At 40.5% G+C, this 23565-nt stretch overlaps 1 protein-coding gene across 3 annotated transcripts in view; it reads right to left on the reverse strand.

Moving 5' to 3' along the window:
- Window positions 1–23565, reverse strand: part of SYNE2 (spectrin repeat containing nuclear envelope protein 2) — a 171932-nt gene that overhangs the window by 67975 nt on the left and 80392 nt on the right. For all 3 annotated transcript variants that reach the window (XM_056491990.1, XM_056491991.1, XM_056491989.1), the window contains exons 54-69: window positions 23086–23351; window positions 22223–22379; window positions 19433–19588; window positions 16666–16806; window positions 16150–16332; window positions 15613–15750; window positions 14380–14565; window positions 13321–13443; window positions 12933–13115; window positions 9159–9284; window positions 6605–6799; window positions 5987–6061; window positions 4838–4957; window positions 3981–4088; window positions 2209–2403; window positions 615–782 (exon numbers count right to left, since the gene is read on the reverse strand). In XM_056491990.1, the coding sequence (XP_056347965.1) occupies window positions 615–782; window positions 2209–2403; window positions 3981–4088; window positions 4838–4957; window positions 5987–6061; window positions 6605–6799; window positions 9159–9284; window positions 12933–13115; window positions 13321–13443; window positions 14380–14565; window positions 15613–15750; window positions 16150–16332; window positions 16666–16806; window positions 19433–19588; window positions 22223–22379; window positions 23086–23351 (2520 nt within the window). The remainder of the gene's footprint in view (window positions 1–614; window positions 783–2208; window positions 2404–3980; window positions 4089–4837; window positions 4958–5986; window positions 6062–6604; window positions 6800–9158; window positions 9285–12932; window positions 13116–13320; window positions 13444–14379; window positions 14566–15612; window positions 15751–16149; window positions 16333–16665; window positions 16807–19432; window positions 19589–22222; window positions 22380–23085; window positions 23352–23565) is intronic.

A 23565-nucleotide genomic window follows, 5' to 3' on the forward strand; every position in this document is an offset into this window, starting at 1 on the left:
TTTCAATCTGTCTGTGCTCACAGAAGTTTTTCAACACAAGCCTTTACCAGTGCTAATTCACACCAGAGGGATTGTGGCTGCTCTTAAACAAACAACAGGTGGGTTTCTCTGATCCCTTGAACAACAGAGAGAGGATGAGCTCTGAAGGCAGAAGTTAACATCTCACCCATCTCTTTGCTGGGAAACTCAGGAAAGATTGTGCAGCTGTGGTACAGGAGAGCTGACAGAATTCACTGCATTTGAGCATTCTTAAAGAAAAAATTACTCAAAGGCCTCTCTGCTGTGATACTGTCACAGACAAACACCATGGCCTTTCTGAGGAATTTAAAACCAAATCAAACCTTAAGTCCTTTTCCTCTGCTCTTAGCAAAATGCTGACCTCTGTCACTGAGCACTCAAAGCAGATAAGATGCTGTTCAGAGACCCATTAAAAATCCACTACTTGTTGCAAACTACAAGTAATTATACAGAACTGTAAAGCAGAATAATGGCAGCTCTGACACTTCTCCCTTCCTTGCTTCACATGCTGAGCTCTAATTGCTCTTCTGCAACTAGAGACCATTAATGCACCAGGACTCTCAACTCCTGCCCTGCTCAACATTCATATGCTTTACCTGCTCTTCACTGTACTTGTCTTGAAGCATCATCTGGACATTTTCCAAATTTTGTTTCACCTCCTTCAGCTTCAGGGAAAGAGCCTCTGTCTTTTGTTGGTAGTCTGCACTATCTCCACAATCTTCCAGCAAAGAAAGGACCTTTTGTTCAATCTCTGATAACCTCACCTAGAAGGGACAGCAGATAATTACACATTGCCAGAAGTGCAACACTCCTTTTCTGACAACATTCTGAAGTCAATGCTCACACCTCCCCTGTCTGAAAGGAAGAGAAACACACAGGGAAAAAGAGAAATAGCTGCAATCCCCCTAGTTTTCTCTCATGTAGTCTCTATATTCTGGAGAATTAAATTATTTTTATACAGTTAGTGTTTAAAACTGTTTCAAACAAGAGCATCTGCAGGAGGTTAACTCAGATATCAAGTAATAAAAGAGGAGAGCAGAAATGTCAGACTCCATTTGAATGCAAACCAGAAGACAACACACCTCAGTGGAGGAGAAAATGCACACACAGCTCACATCATTCTTGGGGGGAATGATGCTGGACTACCAGCACATAAGCAATGTTTCCATGTGTCAGCCAGGCCACTGTAAACTGCTGGGATCTGATTTTTGATCCAAGCTGTGTGAATCAAAGTGCATCCCTGCATACTTTAAACTGAGCATGGAGAAATGTACCATGGCTCAACTGCAAAGTAATAAACTGCAATAAATTAATTGCTTTACATCATACACCCATATCTAGAGACTGTTTCTCTTGTATTTTTCTGTGTAGATCTTGTAGGTTTTAACATTGAGCCAGACTGTTTGAAGCCAACAAGAACAGTCTGCTGGTTTTCACCAGCTGGAGCTGCCCTGGTGATGAAGCCTATGCTGACAGGAACCCTAAACAGCATCCAGACACAGCCAGAAACTTAGGTGCACCAGGGATCCTAATTCCCACAAAGTTCAGCACCTGAGCACTTGGCTGAATCACAGCCTAAACCCAGAGGCACTCCAATTAAAAACAACCACCCAAAACAATAGCAAAACAGCAGGTAATGTCTCTCAGTAATTTAAAATGGGGACATTTTGGTATTGGCTCCTTTACTGTGAGTGCAATTTGTTGCTCTAGGTAGGCTCAGTGCTTGAAGCAAACTGGTACACCAGACTAGCACCACAGGGAGCCTCAGCCCTGTTTTAATCTGCACATGCTGCATGCCAGGGCTCTGACAAGAAGAAAGTGAAAAATGTCAAAAGAAAAAAAAAATACTTGTTTTTTTCTAGCTGATTTATCATGATCAGGACCAATGAAAAATTGCCTTTTAATAGAGGATACAAACTATACTCAGCCATGGTTTTGAAAATAACACAAATGAAACCAAAGCTTTACATATACTCCAGAATTCTACCTAAATCCCCTGGATGCACACAGATCCCAACTCTTAAACCAGGTATTTTAACCAAACCCTGGCACAGCTGAAGCCAAGCAGTCACCTGCTGTGTGCAGAGTGAGGGAGCAGCTGAAGCAGGAGGGGGCAGCAGGCAGAGCTGCTCTGCAGACACACCCCAGGAAGGGGACTGGGGGATGGCAGCAGCAATGCCACCACCTTACCTGGCAGTCAGCAAGCTGGGGCTCCACCATCTGCTGCCTTTGGGGGGTCTGAGGGTTTGACCTCAGAGACATCTTAGTTCTGTCTAGCCATTGTTCCAGCTCAGCCACCTGGGCCTGGCAGAGCAGGAGGATGGATTCTGGCTCAGGTCTGTCTCCATCCAGGGCGGTGCTGGGCGCTGGAGGCGGCTGGTGGCTCTGCAAAGCACATCAAAGCAGCCTGGTGAGACACCTGCTGCTGTCATTCCCCTCCCCTGCCCTTACCAGTGAGACATGATCAACTTCCACACTCACAGAGCCCCAGAACTCCTCTGTCGCTGCCTTCCCAGACTTGTGGTGGGGGAAAAACCCACAAACCAAAGAGGAAAAAAGGAAAGAAAGGGAAACTCAGCAGGCAGGAGATCCACGATCTGGTGTAACAGGTTTCCAGGCAGCAATTTGCATCTGCAGGGAACTACCTGAGCACAGCAGCTATACCTGAGCACACAGGAAGTGATGACTCACCATTAACCTCTTCTCCCCTGAGGAGAGATGTTTTTCTCTGGGAGGTACACACAAAAGCAATGCAGTTGGAAGCTGCAAAACAAGCTGTTGGACAAGCTACTTGTGTGTGTTCAGTTCCAACAGTTAAACACGCTTTACTCGGGCTCCAGGTCACACAATAAAAAAAATGGTGTATTTTTAAGGATATCTTGTGCAATTCTTCTTAAATACACTCCTTGAAGAAGCAATATTGCATTGCTCATGTCCATAACAAGAGGTCCAAAGTACTTGGAGATAAAGAGCAGTGATTTGGAAGGCTACACAGGTCTGTTTATGTCTCCACTCATGCAAACACACTGGCACTTAGTAAATAAATGAAGCACAACACCACAAGAACAGCTCCTGTGAGTGCTGCTATGGCTCCAGAGCACTCATACAGGCAACTGAGACGGTGAGTGCCAGTGCACAAGCTTCATACTAAAATGAGATTTGGTAGAAAAAAATAGAGAGCCAAAATGCATTGTTCCAGCTATCAGTGTCATCACAGAATGATTGAATAGTTTGGCTAAGAAGGAGCCTTTAATGGTCATCTAGTTCCAATCCCCCTGCCACAGGATCCTGGAAAAAATTCTTCACTGAAAGGGCTGTCAGGCATTGGAACAGGCTGCCCAGGGAAGTTGTGGAATCAGCATCCCTGGAAGCGTTCAAAAAATGTGTAGATGTGGGACTGAGATATGGTTTAGTGCTGAACACAGTGTGCTGGGTTAGTGGTTGGACTCTCTGATCCTGGAGGTCTCCCCCAACCTTAACAATTCCAGGATTCTGTGATCCTAAAAGCTGAAGCTGCTGTGCCACCAGACTGCTGCTCCTGATCTTCCTGGAGCACTCATGTCTCCATACACTCTTCTGTATTTAACCTAGAGGCTGCTGCCCACCCTTCTCTTGGCCCTTGCATGTCCTCCAAAAAGCAGCAATACCTGTTAAGCTCCTTAATTCCTCCTGTAACTGCCATTTAAAAATTCCATGGCTCCATTCATGCCTGTATGAATGACAGCAGCTTCCTTGCTGAAAATACTCCACTTTGTTCCCTAGAAAATTGCACTTTCAAGGAGCAATTGAAAATTTATCACCCAGAGCACCAATATGAAGAGGCCCACAAAGTCTTGCAGGTATCCTATAACTCATAGTGCAGCAAACTCCAGCAGCAAAACCACAGTGGAGCAGGGCCTCTGCCCACTAGGTAGGTCACACAACTCACTCAGGAGATCACCTTGTCCAGGCCTTCAACTCACCACAGCCAGACTGCCATCACCTGTGCCAGGACCTTCAGTGCCCTCCAGAGTTTGCAGAGATGTTTCTTCATCACATTTACTGTGTGATTCAGTTACAACATCCTCATCCTGGAGAGAGAGAGGTAACAGTGGAAATATTTCTTATCTTCCATACAGATGTGCAGTAGTGGAGATGTGGCACTTTAGGACATGGTTCAGTTGGTGGACCTGGCAGTGTTTGGTTTATGGCTGGACTTGATCTTAAAGGTCTTTTCCAACCTAAAACACTTTCTGATTCTATGTTCCATTGCCTTGTTGTGCTAAAGAAGCCTGGAAGAGCAGCAACCACTCAACCTCTTGTGGTCCTGGCCCAAGAATATCCACAGAGAGCAGTTTTTATGCCTGTGGCATGGATGTACAGAAACAAACAATTGCAGCTGCCACATCATTACTGAGGCACCATGAAGAACAGAACAGAATGGCACCAAAACTGCAGCAGATTGGGTGTCCTAGACACTGATTTTCTCATGTACAAAGAGAACCTCTTCCACAAATCATCCCTCACATTTTTAGAGCCTTCCCAGGAATGTGCATTTCTACCTTTGGGGGTTTTGTGAAGCTCAAAGGAATTAGAATCATTGAATCATTTAGAGTGGAAAATACCCTTAAGGTCACTGACTCCAACCAATATGTACAACAGAAAAAGAGATTCTAAATGGCAAGATTTAGTGTGAGATGGAAGATATGAATAAGGCCACCTTGTCCTCCATTCCTACAGTTATCTAGCTTTGCAGGCTTCAGGAATAGTTAGGACTTGTGCAGATCTTTTCCACAAAGATGAGTTCCCATCCCCACCAAGATAAACCTGAGTGCATTACCTGAACAATGCCATCTGACAAGGTACCAGAAGACCAGGAGGTTGCACTGTCTTCCTTGAGCTTCTCATCATCTCTTTCTGAAGGCCAGAAACTTGCATCTTTGTCTGTGGCTGTACTTCCCTTTGAAAGCAGTAACAGCTCAGCTTTAGCTTGTGAGCAGGAAGCTCAGATATTCCTCCAGGTAATGTAAAGCACTGCAAACTCCTAATAACACTTTGCTCTGTTTCTGCCTTATCTATCTATATTTGTGTTTCCCAAATCCCACCTCTCTTCTTGCTCTATAGCTCTGCTGCAAGATGAATGACAGCTGGATGACACTGATAATGTTCTCTAGAGACTGCAGAATATTCTCATTTTCTACAATATTAAAAAAAAGCAAAACAACAAAACAACCTGACAAAACCCCTGAACAAACCAACTATCACCAAACCAACAAAAAGACACTATCTATCTTTCTCCAGTTCTGGCCCCTAAAAAGTCCTACATGCAAAGGAAATTGTGCTAGTGAAGGTGCAGAGTGAGAAACCCTGAAACTGAAGTGCTTGGATCAATAGTGAGGCACAAGCTCTCCAAGCTGTTTGGACTTCTTTGCACTGTCTTGCCATGGAGATTTTTTCCAGAAGAAATTAGCTTTGCTCCTCTGCAGTTCACTTGGGCATTTAGACTCCTCAGATTCAGAGCAACCTGTAGGGTAGTGTCCCAGTTTCTTCCAATCTCCCAAAAACCTCTTATATTTTAACTTCACTCCCAATAGTCTAATCACATCCTTTTTTACTTAAGTTCAAACATACAAATAAATTTTACTGTTTCTTTTATGTTTTGACATTTCAGAGGTTAACTCTTTCATGGAAAGATTGGTATTTAAGGCCATATTTTGCCATTAACACTTCCATAAAGGGGGCATTACTAAATAGGCAATCCCACCAAAAGCAGGATCACACCTCACAGAACAAGGTGCTGTGTAATACTGGCACTGGAATATTGGTACATTGGCTTGACTACAATTCCTTTGTATCCTGGAGTGGTAACAGATATTTTAAGTTGTTCTGAAATATTTCAGATTTTCACATTTTTCATAATTTCTCCTTTACCAAGACCTCCTATGTTACACACAAAGATGTATATATATCTAAAATAAACTGGACTCACCTTGCTGTGTAAAGAACAGTCTTCTGATTCTTCATCTAAGGAAGGTAGAAGAGCTACCACTCCTCTTTTTTTCAACTACAAAAAATATACACAGAGAGATGACCCAATTAATCATGACAAGAACAACAAAAGCCTCTTCACTTTTGCCTGTAAACCAAAACAAATTTACCACTTGAGATCCACTTTTGGAGAAGCATTTAACATCTGGCAACCTACATTAAAGTAACTGAAAGCTGCAGGTTCTAAGCACCTCTGAAAATTGGGATTTGAAGCTGTTAGGCTTCAACAGAAAAGATACAATAGGGACAAATTTCATTTTGCCTTATGAAAATAATTTATTGAAAATCCCAGAACAACTGATTAACAACAAAACTACACATGGTGCACTTTGCTGTTGACTGATGCAAGCTTCATGTAGCAAGTGAAAAATGCTAAGAAATACAGAGGAACACCTCTCCTACCTTCTCCTAGACATGCCACACTCTGTCCTTCTCAACACCAAGGGGAGGAGAGAGAGTATTGATTCACAGGGGAGCTGCTCTCTCACATGCCACTCCTCCAGGAGCAGGAAGGGTTATTTACCTCTCCTCTTGGGCCCTCAGGTGAGTGATCACTTACCTGCTGACCAGAAACATCAGCTCCAATCAGGTCACTCTGTGCTAAGACAGAGGCTGGAGGTTCCTCTGCTGCTTCAGGCACTTCTTGCTGCAGGCGCTGGTGAAGCTCAGACATGGAATTCTTCATCCCGGTAAGGAAATCTTCCTTTCTCTGGCACAGCTTTATGATCTCTTCTTTTACAGCTTCCATTTCTCCCTAAGGAGCAACAACATCTGTAAGCATCCATTCTTCCCTTTTAACCAAACAGCAGTGTAACACACCAGTGATGCATCTTACTGGTACTGGGGCTATTTCCCCCTTTTCCTTTTTCTGGGCTTTGGGACAGTTTCCCATTGTCACTGCAGGAGATGTCCAGGTACAAGCAAACCAACAGCAACAGATGCAGCTCAGGACAGCACTTGCCACTTGTGATGCAGAAGTTGGTGGTGTGGAGAAGGAAATGTGGCAGGCTGGAAGTAATTCTAACTAGGTGCTGCATATCCATGAGAATACCAGCTTCCTCCAGGACTAAGGGAATGCAGATGGGTTACATTACTCTGTGTGTCAGAGCAGGTGATGCTACTTCCAACTACCTCCCCTAGCAGCCTGACACTGAACACTTGGGAAAGCCCTGAGGAGGGCAAAGACAGCAAATGAGAGTAGCTCATGGCTCAGTCTTTGGTGAAGCTGGCCCAAAGGGAAAGAAACCATTTGGTGGGTGTTGGGAATGTGGCTAAGGAAAAAAATTATTCCATGTCTTTAAATGTAATACTGGGAGAAATAAATGGACCCCAATAAAGCTTAAGGAAAATATTTAACGTTCCTAAACTAAGAGGAATGTTGGTTCCTAAGAGACTAAGCAATAAACCAAATAACTGCACTAACAGAGGGGGAAGGAAATCTGTCTTGGTCTCCTTCCTGGCCATGACTATTGCTCCAACCAGTGTTCTGTCCTTAAGAGCTTTTTCCTAGGGCTTTCTTTACCACCCAGCCTCCAGGTGAACTAAGAAATCCCAGCAAATAACAGAGTAAGACAGGGCATGGAATGAATTGCCCTACTCCATTACTGAAAGTGATAAAGCTCTTTAAAGCATTGTTACTTGCTCAAAATGAAACCTGGCTAAATATCCCTTTGCACACTGGGCTCAGCTGATCACAGCAGCTTTGATGCCAGGCTTGAAGTGAGACCAGCACTGGCTCCACACCATGCTCTGTCATTAGTGATGTTATGCAAGTAATAATCTGTGGCAGATGAAAGCAGTGAGACTGCTGGTCCTGTCTCCACTACAGCTTCTGTTAATAGCTCTAGGGTGGCAGCATGACAGGAAAGGTGGAGACAGCAAATTTTGAAAGGACATGGGAACTCTGCTCTGACAATGCTTTCTTCCTTTTGTACACTCAAAACCACAAGATAAACTCATCCAAAGGTAAAGGAAAGAAAATCTCATTGAAATGAAGAAACAGACATCCATGACAATTTGGCATGCTTTTATGAATGTCCACTAGGAACAGTATATCTATTTATTTCAGTGCAGGAGACTTGCCAGCACAGATTTGCCAGCTACTCTTTTGCAAACTTAATTAGCCATAACTTCCTCAGAAACCAAACCTTTCTTAAAATTACTTCTTTTTCTGAAATCCTCCAATAAGATGGGTGATTCCACTGCCCACTTCTATTCATGCAATGCTGTATCTGCCAAGTTTTCTGCTAAAACAAGAACTATTAAACATAAAGCCCTACACTCAGAGACAAAAACAAGGAAGAATAAGGAAATGAGTCATGCTGAGCACTACATCAAGCCTCCAGCATCCAACCAGATGACAGCAAAGCAGCTATGTACTCAGGAGCCTACTGAGTGATTATAGTTATTAGGCAAGTACAATATAAGAGTATTAACTTTACTGTGACTGACTGGAAAAAACTGAGCATTTCAGAGGCACTTTATAAATAGTTATTGCATTTAATTTGTAATTTCCTGACTTCTGCAGTGCTATCCTTAAAACACATCTTATTTTTACATTAAAAAAAGTCAATTCATCTATTATGGAAAGCAACTGACTGTAGAGAGAAAAGCAACACATGTTTACCAGGGATGAAAACACAGTGTGGCAGTGAGTACAAAGAAAGTAATCTAATGAATCTAACCCTAACCAGAATCCCCAAAAGTAGCACTGCATGACCAGTAATCAGAAAGGGACTTAGCTCTCCCCTCAGGCACTATCCCAAGCTGCCACCTCAGGAAAATTAACAGGATGCTGAGCACAGGTAAGCTCTCAGTGCTGCATGTTGTTTCACCAAAACAGCTGTCATGAAAACAGCACCCAATTTTTTTTCTAAGCTGACACAGGCACAAATGACATATCAAAATCACTAAGGAGTACACTATGAAAGATATACCAAACTTGCAGAGTGATATTAATTGTAATTAATGGCATGGTCACACTATGGCATTCAATTGCCTGCTTGACTGTGGTGGAGAAGGGAAGCACAGCACTGTTTCTCAGTGCTCTGCATCATCATGATTAGTGTTAGTCAGGATAAGGAAGATACATGAGAGAAAAGACTGAAACCCACCTCTGGACAAGGAGTCTTCTGAGCCTGTGGTTGATCTTCATGTGATATTTCAACCAAATTATTCTTCAGCAGTTGTTTTAACTTCTCAATTTCTTGCTCACATTCTTCTGTTTTCTTTACAGTTTCCTGTGAAATAGCAATCTTCATAAATAATTTTGAAATCAGGAGTACATAAATAAACAAGTCAGTAAAGAAACAAAGAGTACTTGAACTGAAGAGCACTGAAGCCTCCTTTGTACCTGCAGTTATGTGTAACAGAATCTGTGTTTGTTCTGCTAACTTTGCACAAGCCCATCCTTCACTAAGTTTATTACTCACTTACTAAAGACAAACAAGTTGAAGTATGGTGGAGTATTCTGTCCAGGAGCTCCAGAGCAAAACTATGAATTTGACTATCAAATGGAAATGTAGCAAATTTCACCACATGCATTACAATTTAGAAAAGGTTGTGAAAAAGAGAGAAATTAAAGGGTTTCATGTCAAGTAGAAAGCTTAACTGTTTTTTACTGGTGCTCAAGTCTTTACTGCAGCTAGCTCTGCACTGAGCAAAAATGAACTGTGCTGTACACCATGCAAACACTGCAGCTCAGAGGACAACCCAACCACAATGACTATTTGAATACTTCCAATAAAAATGATAAGCGTTCCCACCAGGTGAACAACTTCTTTTTACATGGCTTATAGGAAACAGATGTTACAAACAGTCAAATTCTCTTTTACTCATTTGACAGTGACGGCAAAACCTCATTGCCCTCCCCCAGCTTTGCTGCTCATGCAGAAATGGGCAATCTCCCCACACACTCATATTTTTCAGTCACAGCCTGTCATGATGTCCCAGGTCATCAAGAAATTGTCACATCTACAAGCCAGAATATCTTGTCAAAATACTGAATATGCACAGCACTTGGTGGCTCTGTGTTTTTGGACCCAGAGGCTGACAACCAAAGATAATCAAAGGACTATTCCTCAGGTGTCTGCAAAAGGTAATGAAGAAACAATGAAGTCAGCAGGCTCAATCCTACTGTGCTGACAGCAGCACCTGAATGACCCAACAGGTCAAAGATCTCCCTGCAAAGTGCTCACAGACTCTGCCTTTCAGAGCAGAGTCTCTCCTGCTGTGAAGAGCAACAGTGCCATTTCTTCAGTAACTTCTTCATAGCAGCACTCCCACTCAAGAAAATTCAGGCTAATAAGGTTCTAAATAACCATTATTCTTTTACACATCTAAAAGTGAGAAGAAACTACTTTTCTCAGTTAAAAAAGGAAAGCCAATTCGAAGGGGAAGATATTTGTGGGCTATAATCTTAGTGCCACAGGCAAAGAATCAGAGAGGAAAGAAAAAGGAGTCAGTCTTCTGCTCAGCTTTAATGAGAAAGTAAAAGATCTCCTAAAAGGAAAATTCTCTTACTCACACCTTCAATTCCACATGAATAGGACTCTTTAGTAATAAATTAAGTCCTACCTCAAATTTCCTCAACTAACTGAAGAGTATGAATACTTTGTATACAGACAGAAGTCTTCTGTCATGGACCAATATGTGAATATAGTCACTTACCTGAAGATAATTAATTTGTTTCTGCCTTCTACTCAGGGAAAAGAAAATCTGATTCTATACTTTATCCAATATAACAAATTATGCCATGTATGTGGGACTGAATTTCTTCCTACAAGTGCTGCCTTTCTTCTGAGTTATTTCCTGGTTAACAGTTGCTCTTTACTTTTCATATTGTGGTAACTCTAGAAGACCTACCCATGGAAAAGTCCCACCTACCCACAATGCATTTGTTTTGGAAAAGCTTGGTGAAAATGTGGTCAGTAAATAATCAGATATGCAAATAATACCACTCTCTTGCACTGAGAACCAGCAGAAGCAGATGTGGCTTCCAAATCTTCCTGATGACGTTATTTAGGTGTGGAATTTAACAGGCCATAACAAAAAAACAGGGCAACATTCAACAGAGAACTAAGTCACTTGAACTCCTGCCCCAGAGCATTTTCAATTACAGGCTTTGTCTCTGACTTACTGTTTCAAGTGTTATAATGCAACTGAATTATACAAAAGTTACTGGTGCAATACCCCATTACCTCATCTACAGCAAAATATGGGCAAACTCATCCAAAACTAATCCCCAGAGGAAAAAAATGTATATATTTGTACAGGAAGCTTGGCTCTCATTTGGTTTCCTCTCCAGCAGGATTCTTTCCACCTCTTTAATGCAGCACTCAAAATGCCATGGTTTAATGGCTTTATCCTTTGCTAGACCTTAGCTGGTGCTACACTTGTATTGTAGTAGTGCTGCTTTCAAACCATTCAACTGCACTGGAAAAATTCTTTTGCACAGTTTGATACACTAGCTGCCAAGAACTGCAATTTTTCTAATCTGTTCTCTGACAAAGAAATTTCATTCAGCTGCAGATTGTTAGGTGTCTACAAGATAAAGGCAAATACTGAGCAAAAAAAGGTCACAGCTTTATAAAAAGGAGAAAAGCCTAAAATTTGACCTAATACTACAAAAAAAAACCAGTTACAAGTGTCATTACAACAACTGATAACTGGAAAGCACCCTGTTTCTGATGCTTTTAAAGTGTTTTGCAAATTCTCCATTATTTGATCTTGCAACTCTGAAAAAGGTACATTTTTACCACATCTGTTTTTTGGCTCTAAGAAATTGTATGGACTAAAAAAAAAAAAAAAAAAAAAAAGAGACTGTAGATTATACAGATTTAATACCCCCTGCTTTTTTCTGACTCCAAACAACCACTAGCCATGTGGCATGTTTGAGTTTTCTCTTTGTATTCTGCTCTTAATTTCACAAGTGAAAATCAAAACTGGACATTCCCATTACAGCTGTCTGCCTGGCCTCTGAAATGCCCAGTTAGATGTTTTAAAGCATTCTGCTTTACCCCAACAGCTTAGGAAAACCAGATTAGCAAAGGCAATGTAACATTTTTCTAGGTGCTGTCAGCACCCTGCCAAGGAATAGATGGGTCACACGAGAACTTTAACTCCTCTCTGTCGTGGGAACCTGCGTTACCAAACTCCAGGTTTCCTCCAGCATGGACAATGGAGCATGACCAGGTCCTGAATTAAAACTTCCCTGAGCTGGTACAGCCACACTGCTCAGTGAAGTGCTGCACAGAGACTCCTTCAGGTTTGGAGCTGTTCCATAAATCTCCCTGCCCAAGTTAACATTCACTGACCCACCAGCATTGCCTTCTCCTGCTGCTGCTTCCCTTGTTTCCAAACCTGGCCTGGCCAATTACACCTCCAAGACCCATGTCACATTCTAGCCTGCCTCAAAACAGTGAATTAATCACAGCAGAGCTGTAGGGAATGGCCACTTTCCTGGCCCACTGATTTGGATTAGTGAAAGACCTTCTGCTGTTAGCAATTGCTATCTAATGGCTGTCAACAAGAATTTCCATGGTCAAGGTGAGTTTCAGGAGTCAAATATTGCAGATGTGAGCACCTGCACTAACACTGGACTTCAATCATGAGTGCAAACCTGGGGCATGAAACACCTGAGCCTTCATTTCTTCTCCAGCATGTTGTCAGCTGGAAATTGGAAAACTGAAACGTACATCAAGACTATTCAGTGTGCTTTGCTGCAGATCAAATTAAATAGGAAAAAAAAATTCCCCAAACCATAACACAGAAGACACAGTAGGTTAACTACATGGCTGCAAATGCAGTACTGTTTAAAGATCAAAATTACTTTAAAAAAAAGGTGGTTCAAGTGACCGAATAAAAAGAAAAAAAAAAAAATCAATTACCTCCAGTAGCTCATTTTGCTCCTTAGTAATTTTTTCTAATTTCTTCAATTCTCTCAAGAGCTGTCTTGCTCTTTGGAAGACTGAGAAAGGTTGCATTTTCAGCCCTGGCAGCTGAAGAGCATCTTCATAGGACTGGATACGAACAATAGTTTTCTGCATGGGAGCAACATGCTCAAGTATGACCTGTCAGGGTAGAGCAGAGATGATGCATGTGATACTGAATTAGAAAACACTTGAGTTCTCTGTGGGCATAGTCTCAACAGTGCTTTAATTTCAAGTGTTTTGTGTTCAAATCATGACTGTGCTTCTTGAAAAGTTCTCTCAACAGCCTCACCTTCAGGGTTTACATTGATCAGGAAAAAAAGCCTGTGTAGGAGTTTTCACAGACCTGTCCATGTTTAAGTTGGTCCTTAGGAGAAAATTCCAACAAATCTTCTGATGACAGGATTGTCTTCATTTCTGCAACATCCTTCTCAAACACTTTCACATGAGACTCGATGGCATCCAACTCCTAGATTTTGGGAAAAGAGAGTATTAGTAGATAGCCCAAACCCCACAGCCAACTTGCATTTCTATCTTTCACTTAAATTTAAAAAGAAATACTGAAAAATGAGTGCAGCATATGGAGGACATGTTAATGGATGCTACTGGTCAAAAGGCTAGTTTTCATAAATTACTTTTAGTCATAACTTCTGAAGGAATTATTCTGAAGGTATTCAAGATCATCTGGTCTGTTTTAAACCCTGAATATGGAACTGAAAATCCTTAAAAATTCACATTACAAATTACCAGTAGTGAGGAGACAGTTTTCCAGTGGTGATAGTTATCAGAATAGGAAAGTGCTGTACTTACACTGCTGCAGCTTCCAGTAGGAAGAGACTTATGTCAGATGGAAAAGAAATCCACAGACAGCTGTTTCTGAACTCTCTCAGAGAGAGTCACAGAGTAGATTAGGCTGCAAGGGACCCTGAAAGGTCCCTGGTACCCATCAAACCAGGGCACTGATCCTATTGAGATTTATGTAACTATTGAGGTGAGAATATCACCTCTGCTTGAGCCCCTGATCTAGTGTTTGACCAATTTCACTGCCAAAAAAAAAAGAAAATCCTTTTTATACTTGAGGTCTGCTACTGCTCATGTTTTTGCTGAACACCCCAAGAAGAGCCTGGCCCAATCCTGTCTGTAATCTCAATTTCTCACCCCCAAGCTTCTCTGGGCTGAACAGACCCAACCTTTCCTCCTACATCCTGTGCCAATCCTGAAACTTACAGCTTAATAAGTTACCAAATACCTTCTGATGGTTTGTTTCCAAACAATTAATTTCCTCACTTGGCACACTTACAAAAACCAGCACTACACCCTGTTTTCCATGCAGGTGATACAATCTGCATTTCCTAACATATGATGAAGCTCTGATAAAAGGCACTCATGGGTCAGCCAGACTTACATCAGCCACATGCAGGATTTGTGGTAGAATCTCTGCTATCTCGTGCTGTAAAGCTGTTACTTGAACATCTATTTCATTCAGCTGCTGCATCACACTGGCAGTTTCAAAGACAGGTGACAGCTCCTCCAGCTCCCTCAAGATCCCGTGCAGAAGATTTTGCTTTTGCTCTGAGTCTTCCAAAGCCATCTGGAGACAAAATAGGAGCTTAGTTTGATACATCACTGCTGAGCATTAAGGTTATAAGAGGTAAGGATTAGAAGGAACTAAATGTATCAGACCAGTTGTGTGTGATGTGAAGTCTCTTCCCCTGCAATGAACTGGGTGAGATTTTGGATTAAGTGCAGTGAACACTGTCATGAAGAGCAGTGAGGGCTGCAAGAAATGCACATGATCCTTTGTCTGGGTGGTGTGTGAAGGAAAGGACTGAATGCATGTTTCCACTCTAATGCAAGCCCAGGCTGCATTTCCAAATCCACTAGATTCACAGCCCAGGAAAAACAAAACATTCAATTTCACAATCACAGGAGACAAGAAGCTTTTGCCACAAAAAACATTCATGGGTTTTGGGAATCACATTCTCCCCATTGTGGCTACATGCTTTTGTAACATATCAATCCAGAATGGCCAGTTACTTCCTTTTCACTCCTACTAATCTTACTACAAAAAAATCTATGTTTAGAACACCAACTTTCTCACCCAGTCTAAGCCAAGGAGTGGATGGACAGAAAACTCAAATTTGAAGTAAAAAATTGCCAGAGTATTTTTTGGCACTGGCCCTGACCTTCCCTATAATATTACAAACATTATATTTTTGAAATTACAATCAGAATTACCTTCAAGAAATAGTGAGCACAGCCCTCCAAACCACAACTCGCTTCAAAGTTTCCATCTAACACACAGCCATCAAAAAACCAGCACTTTGCCTGTTTGGCTCAATACAATATAGGAAGAATCCTATATGTGCAGGCAGTAAAAACTGACCACAGCCACTTAGCAGGGTTACAGAACACAATCACACATTTCTGGAAGTTGTACAACATTTCAGCACTTGCACAAGATACTTATGTCCAGCACCAAAAAACATGTGTATTTCATGAGAGCCAACTATAACTATTTTTGCCTGAAAGGATTTACTGAAAATGGTAACTTATGTCAGTAACAATTAAGAATGGAAAACTGCATCTGTACAGAGCAACAAGTGGTAACAGAGCATTTACCTGCACCAGCTCTTACCTGGAGCTCATCAGTATGCTTGTGTAAGCTTTTTGCAGAGTCATGCTGAGCATCAGCTCTTAGCAAACTGTTGGTGCTTTCTATCCAATCTTTCACATTCTTCAGGTGCTCCTCATACTCTTCCATCTTGCTGGTGGCCTAGGAAATGACAGTGTTTTAAAGAAAGTCCCAAGTTAATTGCTTCATTGTATAAGATATATGCATCTATGAACAAGATTAAAAGAAAATAGGATGCATTTGCATCATGGTCAGTTAAATTAGTATGGTGAAATAAAATCCATTTTTCGGAAACAGTTACAAGATTTCAGGCTATCCTCTCTCACCAAAGTACTTTTGGTGCAGGCATGTTTACACTTCATGGAGGCATTGTCACAATTTTCATGGCAATGACACTTTTAATACTACACTAAGCCTTGCCACAACAGGCTAGTGACTCTACTCATTGACAGCCTCTAATGATGTTTCACACAAAGCCTTCACTCTTTTTTTTTTTTTTAATAGGACTGGATTTTTAAAACCTGTTCCATTGGCAGCTACCTTGTTGAGAATGGCAGTTCTGCGCTCAGCACGCTGTGAGACCTGCTGGTACTGCCTCAGGGGAGCCTCCAGGATGTCCATCAGCTCCTGGGCCTGGCAGGAATTCTGCTCCACTATATCCTGCACCTCTGCATCCAGCTCGTTGAGTTTGTAATGCCAAAGGTCCAGCATATCCCAAATTTGCTGCATGTGGAGAGAAGAGAAATGAAATAAAAGGTCAGGCTCAAAGATAAGAGCAGTGTTATTTGCTCTTCGTGTGGGACATGAATTGCAAAGGTTTCAGAACTGGTCTGATGAGAACAGAACACTTTGCATCTACTGGTGTGATTCACAGTTGAAAAAAGCATGGATTTTCCTGTGAGAAAGAATTGATAAATATGCAGCAGCTAAATGCTTGATTGTACTTCTCCTTTTACAGACATAAAATGAAAGGAAGACCACTTTATGCTAAACCAGGCTCTGTAAAACAACCAAAAATCTTTTAACACCCACAGATTATTTTTTCGGCAAGATTACCTTCTGAACTTCTTTGGCTTTTACAATGTTTTCACTCTTCTGTTGTAACATCTTTTCAATAGCTTGAAGGCCATTGTTAATAGTTTCTGCTTTTCTTTTCAGCACATACTGAGGAGAGTTCTGCAAGACTTCAGAGCTAACCTGCCAGAGCAAAAAGAAAACAATAGGGGAGGTTACAAAGATCTGCTTGTTTCTGTGCACCACCTTACCAAAAATATTAAAATTCTTATTGTTTCTCTTGATAAGTCAGTTAAAAACACCAGAATGGAGTTACATTTGCAGGGAGAAGCATTAACATGAGCAGATTCAACATCTACATGTTGTTCACTGCTTTGTTCTCATTAAAAAATGCCTGGCTCAGAAAAGCAATCCCTGAGGAAACAAGCACTGAGGCACTGCAGCTCCCTGGGTGCTTTGCTTCAGTTTTCATGCTGCATGGTGGGAAGGGTCACATTTGGATTTATTCTGTGAGAAACACAGAGTGACACCTTTATGTCTCAGCTGGCAGCTGTGCTTTCCATGTAACAAATAAGGGAATATCAAAGTGCATCAATGCACAGTGAATTTCTCAATATAAACTTGGAGATTTATCACTAAAATAAAAAGCTCTGAGGAACTTAATTTCATTCTGCAGGACTCCACAGAAATGAAAAACTGATGCACTGGAGGGCCTGATTTTCTGTGTAAAGAGAAAAACTCTCAAAGCTGAAGCTGAGTAAATGCCTGAGCAACACAGCATAAGCTGCCAGGTTACCACAGACTAGATGAAGTGCAGGGAGTGAGAAAAGTCCTTCATCTTGCCCAAAAGTGACATCTTTTGTTACCAAACCCTGCTGGCTGCCAGGGTCAGCCAAATCCCTGGAAATCATTAAATTGTGCTAAACTCTTTGTGTGTTGCAGCCTAGGATCTAGGGGGCAAATGGACACTGAACAGTTTTGATGCCAAAGATTTTTATTTTAATAGTTATTTCAGTTTGAAGCTCCTAGTACTGAAATACTTCATCCTTGTTGTGGGATGAGGAATTAAAACTACTTTTAGTTATTAGATTATCTACTCACTTCTTGATTTTCTTAACATCATTTATAGATTCCAACGCAACCTCTCTAAAATATGCCCACAGTACAATGTTGTATTGATAAAATTTCATTAATCAAAATAAATATGTACAGAAAGAACTAGAGGGCTCCTCTGAAATACTCCTGCTTATACCACAAAACCTGTGAAGTCAGTCTGTACTTAGTGCCTGAGACTTCTTGGAAAAAGGAATTCAGGCTGTAATCACTGAACACTTGACCATTACTGCTATCCTGGAATATACCAAACATGGAAAATTGTCAATAATTGTAGTGACAGCTTCCAAAATAAACAAGAATCGTGTATAAGTGATGTGACAGCTGGAAATGAGTAAACAGACTGAGCTCTGACTTCTGTTTCTTCAGCATAAAAACAATGCACCTGTCAATGCTCTGGTCATCAGCAAAGCAAGATTTTCATTTCAGTACTTCTTACTGGGATAAAACTTATTATTTATGGCATCAAAAGTACAATTTATTCTCAGTGTTTGGTTTGGAGATTTAGAAGAAAGCAGAATGACATTAAAACATGACAACTCAATTTGACAAATGCTAGTATCTCCTAATAGGTAATTAAAGTGACCTCCAGTTCCACCATGATTTTGTTTCCTAAATGCATTTTGAAAAATTTCAAGGTAGTTTATATTGTTTTCCAACACCTAAATGTGAAAAACAAACATTATCTAGCTTCCAGGACCAGTTCTTTCACTCCAGCAGGTAATGTGTGCTTTGGGATAACCTTTTATATCTTGGTAAATGAAACAATAAACAACAAAAAAAACCCAAAGCAAAACCAGTGTTTTGCTTTCCTTCTCCTCTCTTCTCTCCTCCCAGTTGTTGGTTCTGAAAAGACTAGTCCCACTTTGAAACAGAAACTATGAAGTTAACCTAATTAAGCTCATAAGCTTTAGTTAATATGCTGCTAAATATTTTATCTAAGGTGAGTTATTTGATAGACACTAAAAAGTAACTGGATTTCAAAACTGTTTTATTAAACTTTCAAATTTGATCAAATTAACTGAGATTTAACCTTAAAAATTAGCATTGAGCATTATTATTTCTGAAATATGAGAACTGAAAGGGGTTGCTTTTTTTTTTAATTTTTAAAATAACACAAATGAGTAAGCAATGATGGTAATTGTCTCAGGCTAAAAATCTGACCCCAAACTGAGAGCATCACTCCATTTTCCCTTAATTTTGCTTTCAGCTAACTGCTTATATCCCTTGTAGACAGAATATACTGCAAAAAAACTGATGCAATGAGGTTCAGTTATTTAAATTCCCTAATTTTACAGGAAGGTGATCAAGTTCTCATAGATGGTAAAAACAACTGTATCATGATACCCTATCACATGTCCAAATTACATTTAAAAAAAAAAAAATAATCTTGTTTCAAAAGTCCTTTTTTAACCTAGTTCTGAAAATATTTTCTCATTTAAGCTATGCAAGCTTTGAAATCAATTTTGATTACTAATTCCCAGTTTAGGAATCAGATTGGATAGAAGACAGCATCCAAGCATCCACATCATATGACAAATTATTGCTAAAGATTCTGCCATGTCAATTTTTAATAAAAAATAAAAATGTTATATTGACACTACTTACCATAAGATTATTCTACAAAGAGACTTAGGCATGAAGAATGATTTATACTTTGCAAACAGATAAATATGAAAACCACATCAGCAGTTACCTTCTCTTCCAGGTCTTGCAATACTTTCTTGCAGTCCTCCAGCTGTGTTTCGATCTCTGCAGGGACTATTGTATACATTTCAGAATACTTGATCCTAAGTTTCTCCATTATATCCTCCAGAGCTTGACTCTCTCTGGCAATCACATTCTGAAGCTCCTACAAAATTAAGAATAACTTCAGCAGTTTTACCCAGTTTTTACTGAGTGCATGTGTGTATATGTAAATATATATGTGTATATACACACATGTAATGTGTTTTGTATTTCCTACCATGATTATGGTTTGGAAAAATTTGATCTGGGATATCAAACCTGATTTGATTACCTCTGCAAGCAGATAAAGTCTAAGCAATACTGACTCATTTAATCAAATGATGCTTTTCATTCTGTAAGAATTAATTAAACCTGATACTGCTCCATGTTGGGGAAGTGACGCACTGATGTTCACTGGCAGCCACAGCAAAGGGACCACGTGAAGAGCTCTTATGATTAAATGTTAACCTTTGTGCTCTCCCTTTTGCCAAAAAAGCATTCTTCCCTTTGAAAGAGTTAAATAGCCAACGTCCATCCCTTCATTATTACAAACAACACAAAGATACAAAAAGCAACAGGTTTCAGGCTGAAGTGTCTGCTTTCAGGCAATTACGCAGAGCAGCACAGCAAGCTCCTCTCACAACAGTAGTTTCCAGTTCTGCACGAAGAATGTAGGTTTTATGAGATAAAAGAAACTTGAACAAATGTCTACAGCCTGTGGCCTAGAAATAAAATCTGAGTCGAGTCCTCCTGCAGGAAGAATGAAGAAATTCATTTGTTTGGAAAGTTTTCTAGAGTTTCAAGTTGGAAGGTTCTGTTTGCTGGCTTTATGGTTCCTTTCCCCAGTGCTCAGCTGTTTGAGAAACTCAAATGTTGACTCAGGTTCTTGGGAAAAATTATCCAAACCTCCTACCAGGCACTGAAAGGCTCTAAAATTAACTGCCTTTGCTTTTTCAATCAGGAGTAATGGTAATCCACTAATTCATAGGCTTCACTTGGGAACCTTTTCCTTCACACAAATGCAACACACAAAAGAAGTATGTAAGGCACTGAGATTGATTTATTTCCTGCCATCCCACAACAACTGGGTCTGATATTAAAAAAACCCAAACTCTCAAAACCACAGAACAGCTGTGTGCCCCATTCTCTCAGGGAGAAGGCTGCTGCTGTCAAATAGCCCAATTCAGATTGTGCAAATACTTATGGGAATTCACAGATTCCCTGACCTGAACTGGAAAGAATCAGTTAAAACTCTCGTCTCCAAAACAAAGCATGACTCTGCAAACTGGTTCCTGTGTATTACCACATGTTTACATTTCACAGATTATTTAGCTGGAAATCAGGTACCTATCAAAACTGTCCCAGTTTTTTTCCCTAAGGGACAAGATAATAACACTTGCCCTTTTCATCTCTGCGGGTGAATTTAAAACTTTTGCCACCCAGCTAAATCAGGTTTGTCATCTCAAAATGAAACAGGTATTTCCACTCAATAGATGCAGTGGAGTCCTGACTAAAGCTATAGATTTCATAGGAACTAGATTTTCTTTGGAAGTAAGGGATGAAATTGCCCTGCAGATTTTGGCTCACTGGTGTTTGGACTACATAAAATTTAATTAATTCTTCAATCCTTTCAGCTCAATCTTCTCAACAGAATCAGGCCTGCTGTGGCATACTGCTAAAAAGAGATAATTTGATGAGATTGCTTGTGCCATTGCTGTCAGAAACAGGAACAAGGTCTAAACTCACTTTTGGGTGAGTTTTAGGTTCTTGGATTAGCAAAGTTGGAAGGTGAGGGAAAAGAGCAGGCATAAAGCATCTGCAGTAGTAAAATTTCCTTCTGGATACAAAGAACTCAGTAAAAAAGACACAACTCTAAATTCTAATTCTAAATAATTTTAAATAGAAAACCAGCCCTTTTAGACAAATCCAAGGTGCCATTACAGCAATGCTGGCTCATGGGTTTTCAGAACTTCCTAAACATGCAATAAACATTTCTCTCTCATGCTAACTCCCCATCTGACACCATGGTCTTTGGCTTCTGTATTTTTCCTAGCCCTTTGCTAGGTTGGGGATACCCAACCAGTTTTTATACAAGACTCAGCAAAGAGAGCCCAAATTTGTACTACACTTTAGTAGAGTAAAATAAATAAATTATAAAGTTCTATATTATTAAATATAGATTAAATATTATTAAAAGCAATATTTGATCAAGATTTTAAAGCTATTATAGTAATATAAATGCAGAAAGAGTAATTTGAAACAAATAATTTAAATGACAAGTGAATTAACACATTCAGAAAGTGTTAGGAATAATATATCATAAAATCAAGAAATGCAGAAACTTATAGACTGCTGATAGCTGCTGGTGGACACTGAGGTTTTGATCACAATTTGTTTTTTTCAAGTACAAGTTAAACCCCAGTTTGGGGCATCAAATCCAGAGCACCTGGAGCTGCCCTGGGTAAGTATGCAGAGGGGAAAGCATGCAGGGGGTACATTAAGCAGCCCTTCCTAAAAGGAAGGCAGCTGGCTGTGAATTTCTCTGCAATCTGAAAATCCTCCAGTGCCTGCTTACAGATGCCCACAGAGGAAAATGAACACAAGCCAAGGCCATGGCAGGGCCAGCTGTATTCTGAGCCAGATTCATTGTCTTTAAGTCAATGTGAATAGACCTTGTCATTAATTTTATCTGGAGCAAGTTCCAGCATCAACCAGGAGATATTCTGAATATATAAACAACAACAGAGCTGTTACCAACCTCCAGCTGTTCTGCCTTTCCATCAGCATCCTGCAGTAACACAGATGCAGCATTCTGCAATGCATTTGTCACAGCACTTATTTCTTCAGTGACCTTGTTCCTCTCTTGAATCTCAGCTTTCACAGAATCTTTATGGTCTTGAGCTTTTTTGTACAACCTATGCAAGATTACCAGAAAGAATACATTTAGACTCTACACTAAGCAGGAGCAAAGAGCATGCCTAACACAGATATTATGTAGGTGTATATCTAGAACCACATTTGTCTAATTTAGGGCTTCTTTCTGTTATTAGATCTATGAGTTTTAAAGTCAGTTATTATCTCAGTTTCTTTAAAGTGAGTCCACAGAGAGTGCTATTTGGTTGACCAAAGCAGAGGTCAGGGTCTCAGTCTGAAGATGATGGCAGAGCAGATGTTGTTCACAAAGATTACCACAAACAAAAGCAAACCCAGAGAAGGGTGAATACAATCATCAGATTTGCAAAAAATATTTGGGGAGCATTTTAGACAGTGACACACAGTAAGATGAAAGTTGCATTGTTGCAGAAAGCACAAGGTCAGATTTTTCTAAAAGCGGAAAATCTTAAAATTCACAAGCACTTGGAACCTCCAAAACTGACTATTGTTCCTTGATTCCTGCATTTGAACACAAATTGCAGGTTATAAATGACATGGCCAGGCTCGGGTCTTCTCCCTAAACAACATTCCCCAATGCTCATACTGGAGACAGCAGATGGGTGAGATGGAGCATTGGTCTGACCTTTACTGCATTTCAGCTTTTATATATTATTTGACATCCAGTAGAATCCTGTGCTTGTGAATTGTCCTAGCTCATATCTTCCATGGAAATTTCACACCACTTACTTTTTACAGCGCTCTTGCATTGCCCTTATCTCACACAAGGCAGGAAGGGCAGCTTCTCCCTCAGCATCTTCAGGTCTATTCAGGATGCTTCTTATCCGGTGAAGAAGCAAGAGTAAGAGGAGCTGCTGCTGGTTGATGTTTTCTTCAAATGAGCTCACAAAATCAAGTAACTCCACTAGTTCCTCCCTGGTGGCCTTTTCCTTCTCTTTGAGGCTTTCTGGCTGCTCTTCCTGGAGCTTATCGAGAATTATTGTTTCTCGTTCCAGCTAAGTAAACACCATGGCAAAGCATGAGATAAAGTGCTTTTTTATTCCACCATCTGAAGTTACATTATTCATTTACTCACACGGGTGACTAAGTACTGGGAGTTACACAGTCAGAACTTGAACCTTGGAAATGTGACAAAACCTCTGAGTTTGCTTTAACAAAGCACATAACCCTGTGCAGAGGTGCTCTGGGTTCATAGGACTGAATAAATAT

Source organism: Oenanthe melanoleuca, chromosome 5, assembly GCF_029582105.1.
Source record: "Oenanthe melanoleuca isolate GR-GAL-2019-014 chromosome 5, OMel1.0, whole genome shotgun sequence".
Classification (NCBI taxonomy): Eukaryota; Metazoa; Chordata; class Aves; order Passeriformes; family Muscicapidae; genus Oenanthe; species Oenanthe melanoleuca.